Raw genomic sequence first — 14,916 nt, forward strand, 5'->3', positions numbered from 1 at the left:
GTCCGAGGCCAAGCTGTGAAGTGAGCGGCCCTCACATGTGGAGGAGTAGTCCGAGGCCAAGCTGTGAAGAGAGCGGCTCTCACATGATGAGCAGTCCGAGGCCAAGCTGTGAAGAGAGCGGCCCTCACATGTGGAGGAGTAGTCCGAGGCCAAGCTGTGAAGAGAGCGGCTCTCACATGATGAGTAGTCCGAGGCCAAGCTGTGAAGAGAGCGGCCCTCACATGTGGAGGAGTAGTCCGAGGCCAAGCTGTGAAGAGAGCGGTTCTCACATGATGAGTAGTCCGAGGCCAAGCTGTGAAGAGAGCGGCCCTCACATGTGGAGGAGTAGTTCGAGGCCAAGCTGTGAAGAGAGCGGCCCTCACATAAGGAGAAGTAGTCCGAGGCCAAGCGGTGAAGAGAGCGGCTCTCACATGATGAGTAGTCCGAGGCCAAGCGGTGAAGAGAGCGGCCCTCACATAAGGAGAAGTAGTCTGAGGCCAAGCTGTGAAGCACGGACTGAGTCCACAGCAGCAGTGTTTGGCCAGATGAGAGGACGGACTATATAATGGACACTCTACATACCCTGGTTTGGCTGCGCTGCTATACAGGACCAATCAGAATATATACAGAACACACTCATTGTACACAAGCCAACATCAGATATGTTCACAGCCCAAAAACTCAAAGTTGAAAGACGAAAAGCTGGATACACACAAATATACAGCGTCCGGAACTGCTCTCCTATCACACATGACTGTCCTGGGACAGGTTTACAGAAGAGCAGCACGGATCCTCTATGTACAACAGCTAGCGCCTGGTCATCGTGATATACAGCGAGCGGTTCCCATCCAAGTTCGTGCAACATTCCAGGTCTTCTCATGAATCAGGTCATCAGCACAACGTGGAGTGGACCTCAGCGGGATCTGTACCACAGGACGAGACACAGAGCAGGGCACAGGGGTTACATGGAGAAAGACCACAAGCTCAGTCACATCCTGGGGTTGTGCTGGACGGAAAACCTTCACGGTCACTTTAGGTGCACATCATTGATGGCCTGAAATGAAGAGAAACAGGATGAGTGTCCGGAACGCCTGAACAGAAGTCACATAAATCCCATTCACTGCGCTGGAACGTGGACATCGCAGCAAAAACTGTGTTTTCTACATCTTACGAGTAAAACCACTAACGTCAGGAGGAGAAGAGAGCGTCTTACCCATCACCTCCAATGTGGCCAGCTTCATCATCCTCCATATCCTCTTCCAGGTCCATATCTAGTTCTGAGCCCACATCAGCCCGTTTATAGGTGTACCCACTGAAAGACAACAAAGGAAACAGGGTCAACCCCCCCAAAAAAGCCACACATGTACAGAGGACACGTGTGTACAGTCTCCTCACTCATTACCTCAAATAGCGGCAGGTGAAGAACACGATTCTTTTCAGCTTCTTATTGTAGAAGAAATAGTTGAAGGACCACAAGTTCCCGTCTTCTCCAAACGGATCAGAGTCCAGATCAGGGTTGTAGCTGTCATGGGAGGAGGACACCAGAAGAATGAGACCACCACAGCAGGACAGTGACAAGAACCTCCACGAGAGAGCCGGCACCGTAAGAATAAGACCACCACTGCAGGACAGTGACAAGAACCTCCACTGCGAGAGAGCCGGCACCACAACAATGAGACCACCACTGCAGGACAGTGACAAGAACCTCCACTGCGAGAGAGCCGGCACCACAACAATGAGACCACCACTGCAGGACAGTGACAAGAACCTCCACGAGAGAGCCGGCACCGTAAGAATAAGACCACCACTGCAGGACAGTGACAAGAACCTCCACTGCGAGAGAGCCGGCACCACAACAATGAGACCACCACTGCAGGACAGTGACAAGAACCTCCACTGCGAGAGAGCCGGCACCACAACAATGAGACCACCACTGCAGGACAGTGATGAGAACCTCCACTGCGAGAGAGCCGGCACCACAACAATGAGACCACCACTGCAGGACAGTGACGAGAACCTCCACTGCGAGAGAGCCGGCACCACAACAATAAGACCACCACTGCAGGACAGTGACGAGAACCTCCACTGCGAGAGACCCAGCACCACAACAATGAGACCACCACTGCAGGACAGTGACGAGAACCTCCACTGCGAGAGAGCCGGCACCGTAAGAATAAGACCACCACTGCAGGACAGTGACAAGAACCTCCACTGCGAGAGAGCCGGCACCACAACAATGAGACCACCACTGCAGGACAGTGATGAGAACCTCCACTGCGAGAGAGCCGGCACCACAACAATGAGACCACCACTGCAGGACAGTGATGAGAACCTCCACTGCGAGAGACCCAGCACCACAACAATGAGACCACCACTGCAGGACAGTGACGAGAACCTCCACTGCGAGAGAGCCGGCACCACAACAATGAGACCACCACTGCAGGACAGTGACGAGAACCTCCACTGCGAGAGAGCCGGCACCACAACAATGAGACCACCACTGCAGGACAGTGATGAGAACCTCCACTGCGAGAGAGCCGGCACCACAACAATGAGACCACCACTGCAGGACAGTGATGAGAACCTCCACTGCGAGAGAGCCGGCACCACAACAATGAGACCACCACTGCAGGACAGTGATGAGAACCTCCACTGCGAGAGACCCAGCACCACAACAATGAGACCACCACTGCAGGACAGTGACGAGAACCTCCACTGCGAGAGAGCCGGCACCACAACAATGAGACCACCACTGCAGGACAGTGATGAGAACCTCCACTGCGAGAGAGCCGGCACCACAACAATGAGACCACCACTGCAGGACAGTGATGAGAACCTCCACTGCGAGAGACCCAGCACCACAACAATGAGACCACCACTGCAGGACAGTGATGAGAACCTCCACTGCGAGAGAGCCGGCACCACAACAATGAGACCACCACTGCAGGACAGTGACGAGAACCTCCACTGCGAGAGAGCCGGCACCACAACAATGAGACCACCACTGCAGGACAGCCACTGCGAGAGAGCCGGCACCACAAGAGTGAGACCACTACTGCAGGACACTGACAAGAACCTCCACTGCGAGAGAGTCGGCACCACAACAATGAGACCAATACTGCAGGACAGTGACGAGAACATCCACGAGACATCTACTGTGGGACTATGATGAGAGGGCAGGCACAACGAGACAGCCACTGCAGGACAACAATGAAAGAGCCTCTTTGGGATGATGGCGAGAGAGAAGAGAACAGGTAGCACAATGAGACAGCTGCTGCAGGAAGAGAGCCATCACCTGGCGCTGGGTGTCTAGAGAGCGCTACATACCTGTAGATGTCACACTCTGACAGACAGATCTCCTCGTCCACAGCGTCCCACAGATTCGGCTTCAGGGAGGAGAAATCTTCCCCCAGAGCAGACACCAGGCTGCTGTTCACAGCGTTCACCACCTGAGGGCGACACAAAACCAGTAGAAGACTCCGTAATAGACGTAAAGCCACGGAGCCCCCTGCAGGAACTCTGCTAATCTTCACACAGGCACCCTGCGGGCACCCCCTCACCCTGCGGGCACCCCCTCACCCTGCGGCAAAGTTTTTCAACCAGCTTTGCATCCGTTTTCTGGACGTCTTTAACAGACATAAAAAAATTTATGATTTTCATAGTTTATTATTTTTTATTTAAAGGGTTTCTGTCACCCCACAAAAGTCTTTTTTTTTTGGATAGTTAGATTCCTTATAGCGCGATATAGCAGAATATAATGCTCTTACTTACTTTCATGCGGCCGTTTCTTTAGAAAACTGAGTTTTATAATATGTAAATCCGGTCTCTACCAGCAAGTAGGGCGTCTACTTGCTGGTAGCCGCAGCAGAAAACCGCCCCCTCGCCGTGATCTCCTCCTCCGGCCGGCCCTGTCAGTATTTCAAAAATCGCGCGCCTCTGGTCATTCTGCGCAGGCGCTCTGAGATGAGGAGGCTCGTCTCCTCAGAACTCCCTCAGTGCGCCTGCGCCGATGACGTCTTCTCTTTCGGTGATGTCATCGGCGCAGGCGCACTGAGGGAGTTCTGAGGAGACGAGCCTCCTCATCTCAGAGCGCCTGCGCCGAATCAACACAGGCGCGCGATTTTTGAAATGCCGACAGGGCCGGCCGGAGGAGGAGATCCCGGCTGGCCCTGTCAATCAACACGGCGAGGGGGCGGTTTTCTGCTGCGGCTACCAGCAAGTAGACGCCCTACTTGCTGGTAGAGCCCTGATTTACATATTATAAAACTTCGTTTTCTAAAGAAACGGCCGCATGAAAGTAAGTGACAAGATTATATTCTCCTATATCGCGCTATAAGGAATATAACTATCCAAAAAAAAAAAAAAAATACTTTTGTGGGGTGACAGAAACCCTTTAAATCTGAAACCCTGCAGTATATATAATGTTCCCCAGAGGGGCCCCCAGCAGTGATTGTGGCCCCCCTATCGCCCTCCAGCAGTGAACATGGCCCCCAGCAGGGATAATGTGCATATTTTTATTCTATCCGCCTCCTCCAGTCGCTCCTCTCTTGATGCGATCGAGGACGGTGACATCATCACGCCGGGAGCGCAGGTCCTTCAGCATCACGAGCGGAGCGAAGTGTTTTTTTTTTTTTTTCATTTTAACCCCTAAAAGAAAATTTTCCACTAGCGTACCCGTAGCGCCTTTTAGACGGGTTCATTGACGACGGCCGTTAAAAGCAGTCCCATTGGCTTCAGAGGGGTCGGTCCGGCCAAAAATAAGTCCCAGCAATGGCCGCTATTCACTGGCTGTTAGAAGAATGTCCATGTGAACAGCCCTATAGACGTCAACTGGTTCTGAAAATGGCCTCCACATGTCGTGTGAACGTGGTCGGGCCAAGGGGAATGGGCCACTGCCAGACACCAAAGATTGTGAATGGTGCACCCAACCGACACCTTGCTGGGAGAGCTTCAGCCACTGCTCCACCCATCATCCCCCCGGATACCGCGCAGTGACCACGTCTCTTACCCAGTTCAGACTCGGCTCCCGGCTAAACTCATGGCTGCGGGCGGCGCTGAAGTCGTAATCCGGCCGGAAAGACTCATTCAGAGTGGCGATCAGGTAGAACAGGGTCTTCCTGCTGCACTTATCACTCAGCGGGCCCTCCTCATCTCCTCCGAGGCTCTTCCCCAGCCTGAAAGACACAACACAGAGACCGAGGCGTCAAGTCCTCTGACCGCACTGCACCCAGCTGGAGGCTGCTGGGCCCTAGAGCGGATGCTTCCTGGTGGTGGGTATCCGGCCAGAGACCGAGGCGTGAACCCCTCTGACCGCACTGCATCCACTAGGGGGGCACTGGGCCCCAGAGCTGACGCTTCCTGGGGGTGGGTGTCCGGCCAGAGACCGAGGCGTGAACCCCTCTGACCGCACTGCATCCACTAGGGGGGCACTGGGCCCCAGAGCTGACGCTTCCTGGGGGTGGGTGTCCGGCCAGAGACTGAGGAGTGAACGCCTTTGACCACACTGCGTCTAGTGGGAGGGCACTGGGCCCCAGAGCCGACTCTTCCTGGGAGTGCCGTCCTTTTCAGGATTAACACCTGGCTGATTGAAGAGCTTCACTTCATGGATGTTGCTCTGGGAATAATAATCCAGTAGGACCTGTGTCGTGTAGTAAAAAATCATCATCCCCATCATGTTTCCCCCATAAATGTACCTGCTGGGACTAAGGCCGCCAGTCTGAGGAGGAGAAAGCGCTTCCAGCACGTGCGGCTGCCCTTCCTGGCAAAACTGCTTGAACATGTGCTTATCATCACCGGCCATCTTACACGAATAGCTCTCTATCCTGCATGACAAAAAGGATAATCTGGATTATACAACGGCCGAACCCCAGCCACCGCCCCGCGTACACTGCCCGACACCAGCCCTAGACACTGCCCCGTGTACACTGCCCGACACCAACCCTAGACACCGCCCCGCGTACACTGCCCGACACCAGCCCTAGACACCGCCCGACACCAGCCCTAGACACCGCCCGACACCAGCCCTAGACACCGCCCCGTGTACACTGCCCGACACCAGCCCTAGACACCGCCCGACACCAGCCCTAGACACCGCCCCGTGTACACTGCCCGACACCAGCCCTAGACACCGCCCCGTGTACACTGCCCGACACCAGCCCTAGACACCGCCCGACACCAGCCCTAGACACCGCCCCGTGTACACTGCCCGACACCAGCCCTAGACACCGCCCCGTGTACACTGCCCGACACCAGCCCTAGACACCGCCCCGTGTACACTGCCCGACACCAGCCCTAGACACCGCCCCGCGTACACTGCCCGACACCAGCCCTAGACACCGCCCCGCGTACACTGCCCGACACCAGCCCTAGACACCGCCCCGCGTACACTGCCCGACACCAGCCCTAGACACCGCCCCGTGTACACTGCCCGACACCAGCCCTAGACACCGCCCGACACCAGCCCTAGACACCGCCCCGACATCAGTTATACATAATATATCAGCACCACCCTCCAGTCTGATCAGAAAACATAACCACCCAATAATTTAGTGTGTAACCCTGATGCCTCGCACTGCAGAACACACCTAATAACCCCCTCATTACACTGTTCTTATCTTGCTTACATCCTCAAGTTTTAAACATGCATTGAGCAGGATGTAAGCTGCCAGCAATGCTGCACCGGCCACTAACACCAGGGCCGCACGACCCGCTCTCATCTTCTGGCTATAGACACACATCATGGCAGAGTCTAAACGTTTAGAGTAACAAGCGAACCTGCAGAACCAGAGTAACGAGCGCACACACATCCCTCACCTGCAGAACCAGAGGAACGAGCGCACACAGATCCCTCACCTGCAGAGCCAGAGGAACAGGCGGACTCAGATCCCTCACCTGCAGAGCCAGAGGAACAGGCGCACACAGATCCCTCACCTGCAGAACCAGAGTAACAGGCGCACACAGATCCCTCACCTGCAGAACCAGAGTAACAGGCGCACACAGATCCCTCACCTGCAGAACCAGAGTAACGAGCGCACACAGATCCCTCACCTGCAGAACCAGAGTAACGAGCGCACACAGATCCCTCACCTGCAGAACCAGAGTAACGAGCGCACACAGATCCCTCACCTGCGGAGCCAGAGGAACAGGCGCACACAGATCCCTCACCTGCGGAGCCAGAGGAACAGGCGCACACAGATCCCTCACCTGCAGAGCCAGAGGAACAGGCGCACACAGATCCCTCACCTGCAGAACCAGAGGAACAGGCGCACACAGATCCCTCACCTGCCAATGATGTGCGAGTTCCCCGTCTCCACACACAGCTGGGAGTTCACAGCTTCAAAGCGAGAGTTCTCGAGCAGCTTCATCTCCACAAAATAAAACTCAGCAAAGTCTAAAAACAGGAGAAAAAGAAACAATATCAAAAAGAGCCAAGGAAAGGTGACATAACACAGAGAAGAGCGCTAATGTATGGGGGGGGGGGGGGGGGGGGTGTACAATAATACTACAGAGAAGAGCACTAATGTATGGGGGGGGGAGGGGGGTAGGATAATACTACAGAGTAGGATTGTGCAGGGGAAGGCCCGTTTGCTTATATTTTTTTACTGCTAGGTGGAGTCTCCCGCCCAGAATTGTTCCCAGTGACATCACCGGCACTGATGACTGGTCTATAGCGCTGCCCTGGCCGCTTTACAAGCTAAAGGCCGCCCATTAGTGCTGGTGCTTACTGCTGGGCGGGAGCCTCCACCTGGCTTACCCCTGGACAGCCTGGTACGTCACCAGAAATAGGAGAGCATCGGAGCATGAAATGTCAGAGGGGCTGAATGGGTGAAAATGGCGATATGTCCGGGTTCAGCTCTGAACCCCTTTAAGGGGTTAATATCAGTATTAGGGCTTGTTCACACGACTGTGCCGGTTTTTGCGGTCCACAAATTGCGGATCCACAAAAACCGTATGCTCCGGGGTGCCTTCCACAATTTGCGGAATGGAACAGGAAGCCCATTATAGAAATGCCAATTCTTGTCAGCAAAACGGACAAGAATAGGACAGGACTCTTTGCGGGGCATCTTTTGCAGACCCATTGAAATGAATGGACCCGTATACAGACCGTATCGGACCGTATACGGAACGCAAAATACGTTCGTGTGAACGAGCCCTTAGTAACAGTTTCTATGGGTGAAAAAAAGCCCTCAGTCCGTCTAGCTCAGCCCGTTCTGCAATCCAGAAGAATATGGATCAAGATTCTAGAGCCAAGATCAGAACGGTAGAGGGGACAAAGGGCATCCTTACCTGGAGGTTCTTATTCAGCACAAATACTCCACCGCCTGCTGTCCCCTCAGTATCTCTGGGGTACCTTCAGTCTTTTGTATGTCAACATTTTACTAAGACTCGAAGCACAAAGTATTGGCCCTCTCAGCCGCGACATCACTGCATCAATACAACCAGAATCAGGAGTTCAGAGCAAAGGCCCAACACTGCAAAAAATAAGACAAACCGCATTAAATGGGCACGGCATCAATGACCACCTGCCAGGACCCCACAGGACCATGCCCCTGTCCTGAAGTAAACTGATGTTGGGAACTCTGCTCCTCCTGGTATGCAACGCTCAGTCTGTATATATGAAACTGAATGGAAGTTGTAGACTGGAGATTATATGTGAGGAGGTGTCAGGAGATCAGGTCAGAGATGTATGAGGAGGACAGGCTGTGGACTGGAGATTATATGTGAGGAGGTATCGGGAGATCAGATCAGAGATGTATGGAGAGGACAGAGTGTGGACTGGAGATTATATGTGAGGAGGTGTCAGGAGATCAGGTCAGAGATGTATGGAGAGGACAGGCTGTGGACTGGAGATTATATGTGAGGAGGTATCGGGAGATCAGGTCAGAGATGTATGGAGAGGACAGGCTGTGGACTGGAGATTATATGTGAGGAGGTGTCAGGAGATCAAGTCAGAGATGTATGGAGAGGACAGGCTGTGGACTGGAGATTATATGTGAGGAGGTATCGGGAGATCAGGTCAGAGATGTATGGAGAGGACAGGCTGTGGACTGGAGATTATATGTGAGGAGGTGTCAGGAGATCAGGTCAGAGATGTATGGAGAGAACAGGCTGTGGACTGGAGATTATATGTGAGGAGGTGTCAGGAGATCAGGTCAGAGATGTATGAGGAGGACAGAGTGTGGACTGGAGATTATATGTGAGGAGGTGTCAGGAGATCAGGTCAGAGATGTATGGAGAGAACAGGCTGTGGACTGGAGATTATATGTGAGGAGGTGTCAGGAGATCAGGTCAGAGATGTATGAGGAGGACAGAGTGTGGACTGGAGATTATATGTGAGGAGGTGTCAGGAGATCAGGTCAGAGATGTATGGAGAGAACAGGTTGTGGACTGGAGATTATATGTGAGGAGGTGTCAGGAGATCAGGTCAGAGATGTATGAGGAGGACAGGCTGTGGACTGGAGATTATATGTGAGGAGGTGTCAGGAGATCAGGTCAGAGATGTATGAGGAGGACAGGCTGTGGACTGGAGATTATATGTGAGGAGGTGTCAGGAGGACACCAAAACGCTGCAAGCAGCCTCCAGAGCAGAATGGAGACGGAATCCATTCAGAACGCAAACTGATCCGTTTTGGACGCTTGTGAGAGGAGCCCTGAACGGATCTCACAAACGGAAATCCAAAACGCCAGTGTGAACATAGACTAAGACACTGATCTCCTTCATTATGGGGATCTCTTGCCAAGATGTGTTGGAGACACTTTACAGGGGCTGAAGGGTAAGTGGGAAGTAGATGTTTGTCCTCTATCCGACACACAGTGGGAAGATGTCCCGGCCTACACCCCGTCACTCCTCATCGGTGGCACTACATAGGGTGTATAGGACACCTCGGAGGGATGCTAGCTGTCCTAGATGTACCCGTCTGGAGGCGGATACGGCTGCAGGTTACACCCTTCTAGAAGACATCCATGATGTTGGGCCCCTGGGGTGTGGAATAGATTTCCTACCACAGATAGAGTACAGGTGGCGCCAAGAAAACTCCGCTCAGTATCGGCTCCGGGGATAACGGACTAATAAACGTGGCAAATAAGGGACTTATATGGAGTGGAAAATATGTGTGAAAAGAGGCAATATTAGCAAGTCTGAGAAACAATGGAACGCTACTCCAGCTCTGCTGTGCACACGGGCGCCGCCGCTCATGGGAATAGCTGAGATGTCGGGGACTGCACGGAGGGGGAGACGTGGTTATGTTGGGGGTGATTAGTCCACCTTTTTGTACATCTTCGTATGCCAACAAACCTTTAATAAACCGATCTAAGAAAAAAAAACTCCCAAACTGCATTCCAGTATAAGGCGTGGGGGGCGTGGCACAAGACTGGTTTCAGTTGCCAAGTGCGGAGGCTGGGCCGCCCCTGTCCACACATCCCAGCATCACCTGACGGGAGGCTGCCCTACCCTGTTATCTATAATCTGATTGGTCAGAGCTCTGTACCGCACACATCTGATTGGTCAGTGCTCTGTACCGCACACATCTGATTGGTCAGAGCTCTGTACCGCACACATCTGATTGGTCAGAGCATAAATAAAGACTGAGGAAGGAGAACCCCAGAGTCTTCGTGCTTGATGTCCACCGGACGGGGAATCACCTGAACCTCGACAACTTCATTTTTATCAGAGGAAGCTATTCGAACACTTTACATTACAGGAGGAGGAAAAATCTTAAATATTAATTTCACACGACCGTCTCTCCCATGACATCGTCTATTGGAGGAGAGTGATACATCTCCAGTCGGAGGACACAACGTCCACACCACCCCACATCTCCAGTCAGTGGACTCCACCACACATCTCCAGTCAGTGGACTCCACCACCACCACACATCTCCAGTCAGTGGACTCCACCACCACCACACATCTCCAGTCAGTGGACTCCACCACCACCACACATCTCCAGTCAGTGGACTCCACCACCACCACACATCTCCAGTCAGTGGACTCCACCACCACCACACATCTCCAGTCAGTGGACTCCACCACCACCACACATCTCCAGTCAGTGGACTCCACTACCACCACACATCTCCATAGGACACAATGTCCACCACCACACATCTCCAGTCAGTGGACTCCACCACCACCACCACACATCTCCATAGGACACAATGTCCACCACCACCACCACACATCTCCATAGGACACAATGTCCACCACCACCACCACACATCTCCATAGGACACAATGTCCACCACCACCACCACACATCTCCATAGGACACAATGTCCACCACCACCACCACCACCACCACCACACATCTCCATAGGACACAATGTCCACCACCACACATCTCCAGTCAGTGGACTCCACCACCACCACACACCTCCATAGGACACAATGTCCACCACCACCACCACCACCACACATCTCCATAGGACACAATGTCCACCACCACACATCTCCAGTCAGTGGACTCCACCACCACACACCTCCATAGGACACAATGTCCTCCACCACCACCACCACACATCTCCATAGGACACAATGTCCACCACCACACATCTCCAGTCAGTGGACTCCACTACCACCACACATCTCCATAGGACACAATGTCCACCACCACACATCTCCAGTCAGTGGACTCCACCACACATCTCCATAGGACACAATGTCCACCACCACCACCACCACCACACATCTCCATAGGACACAATGTCCACCACCACACATCTCCAGTCAGTGGACTCCACCACCACACACCTCCATAGGACACAATGTCCACCACCACCACACATCTCCATAGGACACAATGTCCACCACCACACATCTCCAGTCAGTGGACTCCACCACCACCACACATCTCCAGTCAGTGGACTCCACCACCACCACACATCTCCAGTCAGTGGACTCCACCACCACCACACATCTCCAGTCAGTGGACTCCACCACCACCACACATCTCCAGTCAGTGGACTCCACCACCACCACACATCTCCAGTCAGTGGACTCCACCACCACCACACATCTCCAGTCAGTGGACTCCACCAACACCACACATCTCCAGTCAGTGGACTCCACCACCACCACACATCTCCATAGGACACAATGTCCACCACCACCACCACACATCTCCATAGGACACAATGTCCACCACCACCACACATCTCCATAGGACACAATGTCCACCACCACACATCTCCATAGGACACAATGTCCACCACCACACATCTCCATAGGACACAATGTCCACCACCACACATCTCCATAGGACACAATGTCCACCACCACACATCTCCAGTCAGTGGACTCCACCACCACCACACATCTCCATAGGACACAATGTCCACCACCACCACACATCTCCATAGGACACAATGTCCACCACCACACATCTCCAGTCAGTGGACTCCACCACCACACACCTCCATAGGACACAATGTCCACCACCACCACACATCTCCATAGGACACAATGTCCACCACCACACATCTCCAGTCAGTGGACTCCACCACCACACACCTCCATAGGACACAATGTCCTCCACCACCACACATCTCCATAGGACACAATGTCCACCACCACACATCTCCAGTCAGTGGACTCCACTACCACCACACATCTCCATAGGACACAATGTCCACCACCACCACCACCACACATCTCCATAGGACACAATGTCCACCACCACACATCTCCAGTCAGTGGATTCCACCACCACACACCTCCATAGGACACAATGTCCTCCACCACCACACATCTCCATAGGACACAATGTCCACCACCACACATCTCCAGTCAGTGGACTCCACTACCACCACACATCTCCATAGGACACAATGTCCACCACCACCACCACCACACATCTCCATAGGACACAATGTCCACCACCACCACCACACATCTCCAGTCAGTGGACTCCACCACCACACACCTCCATAGGACACAATGTCCACCACCACCACCACCACACATCTCCATAGGACACAATGTCCACCACCACCACACATCTCCAGTCAGTGGACTCCACCACCACCACACATCTCCATAGGACACAATGTCCACCACCACCACCACCACCACACATCTCCATAGGACACAATGTCCACCACCACCACCACACATCTCCAGTCAGTGGACTCCACTACCACCACACATCTCCATAGGACACAATGTCCACCACCACACATCTCCAGTCAGTGGACTCCACTACCACCACACACCTCCATAGGACACAATGTCCACCACCACCACCCATCTCCAGTCAGAGGACACAATATCATCTCCATACACAGTACCCGCCCTGGGTAGCCCCTCCAGGTAACAACCGCCTCCTATATAATAAATATCCTCAGTGACGCCACTTTACCTTCGTCCTTTCTGTATTTCCGTAATAATAGCTCTGTAATGACGTCACATCCGTCACTCCCGTTATAAACAGACCCAGCTTCTGTCAAAAGACGCACAGGACGTGATGACGTCACCACGGAGTGCTCGCTGATTGGGCGCCTAAGGCACTGTGGGTAAGGGCGGGAAAACAGGCGCAGTCTGAGGTACAGTGGGTTGGCAATAGCCGCTGCCCCTCCCCCTCCTGGTCTTCCAGTCATGTGACATCCGGGTGTGTCCATCCAGTGCGGTATAAAGAGGCGGAGTATCGTCATACATGGGGCGGGGCCTCGGGATTCACAGGAGAGTCTACAAAGTTGGTTGTTGGAGCCTGGAGGGAGAGGAGAGCGGAGGAGTGATCCATGTACTGGAGACTGATGGGGGAGCTGAAGAGAGGAGGAGTGATCCATGTACTGGAGACTGAGGGGGGAGCTGAAGAGAGGAGGAGGAGTGATCCATGTACTGGAGAATGGGGGGGAGCTGAAGAGAGGAGGAGGAGTGATCCATGTACTGGAAACTGAGGGGGGAGCTGAAGAGAGGAGGAGTGATCCATGTACTGGAGACTGAGGGGGGAGCTGAAGAGAGGAGGAGGAGTGATCCATGTACTGGAGACTGAGGGGGGGGGGAGCTGAAGAGAGGAGGAGGAGTGATCCATGTACTGGAGAATGGGGGGGGGGAGCTGAAGAGAGGAGGAGGAGTGATCCATGTACTGGAGACTGAGGGGGGGAGCTGAAGAGAGGAGGAGGAGGAGTGATCCATGTACTGGAGACTGAGGGGGGCTGAAGAGAGGAGGAGGAGTGATCCATGTACTGGAGACTGAGGGGGGAGCTGAAGAGAGGAGGGGGAGTGATCCATGTACTGGAGACTGAGGGGGGGGGAGCTGAAGAGAGGAGGGGGAGTGATCCATGTACTGGAGAATGGGGGGGGGGCTGAAGAGAGGAGGAGGAGTGATCCATGTACTAGAGACTGAGGGGGGAGCTGAAGAGAGGAGGAGGAGTGATCCATGTACTGGAGACTGAGGGGGGAGCTGAAGAGAGGAGGGGGAGTGATCCATGTACTGGAGACTGAGGGGGGGGAGCTGAAGAGAGGAGGAGGAGTGATCCATGTACTGGAGACTGATGGGGGAGCTGAAGAGAGGAGGAGGAGTGATCCATGTACTGGAGAATGGGGGGGGGGGAGCTGAAGAGAGGAGGAGGAGTGATCCATGTACTGGAGACTGAGGGGGGGAGCTGAAGAGAGGAGGAGGAGGAGTGATCCATGTACTGGAGACTGAGGGGGGCTGAAGAGAGGAGGAGGAGTGATCCATGTACTGGAGACTGAGGGGGGAGCTGAAGAGAGGAGGGGGAGTGATCCATGTACTGGAGACTTGGGGGGGGGGGCTGAAGAGAGGAGGAGGAGGAGTGATCCATGTACTGGAGACTGATGGGGGAGCTGAAGAGAGGAGGAGGAGTGATCCATGTACTGGAGACTGATGGGGGAGCTGAAGAGAGGAGGAGGAGTGATCCATGTACTGGAGACTGAGGGGGGAGCTGAAGAGAGGAGGAGGAGTGATCCATGTACTGGAGA

The 14,916-nt window shown here is 53.8% G+C and overlaps 1 protein-coding gene across 2 annotated transcripts; it reads right to left on the reverse strand.

Moving 5' to 3' along the window:
- Positions 1 to 235: 235 nt before the first annotated feature.
- MAF1 (MAF1 homolog, negative regulator of RNA polymerase III) lies at positions 236 to 13,504 on the reverse strand. 2 transcript variants are annotated; one of them, XM_040431937.1, is made up of 9 exons: positions 13,334 to 13,504; positions 8,266 to 8,450; positions 7,261 to 7,369; positions 5,673 to 5,801; positions 4,988 to 5,153; positions 3,307 to 3,428; positions 1,382 to 1,501; positions 1,193 to 1,291; positions 236 to 1,033 (listed from the first exon to the last, which is right to left on the reverse strand). In XM_040431937.1, exons 3-9 carry the CDS (start codon positions 7,341 to 7,343, stop codon positions 1,012 to 1,014), a joined length of 741 nt encoding a protein of 246 aa, XP_040287871.1. In that variant the 5' UTR covers positions 7,344 to 7,369; positions 8,266 to 8,450; positions 13,334 to 13,504; the 3' UTR covers positions 236 to 1,011. The 2 variants fall into 2 exon arrangements, with proteins under 2 accessions (XP_040287871.1, XP_040287870.1); XM_040431936.1 differs by having other exon boundaries at positions 1,193 to 1,299; positions 1,390 to 1,501; positions 13,334 to 13,501.
- Positions 13,505 to 14,916: the final 1,412 nt, after the last annotated feature.

This window comes from Bufo bufo, chromosome 5 (assembly GCF_905171765.1).
Source record: "Bufo bufo chromosome 5, aBufBuf1.1, whole genome shotgun sequence".
Lineage (NCBI taxonomy): Eukaryota > Metazoa > Chordata > Amphibia > Anura > Bufonidae > Bufo > Bufo bufo.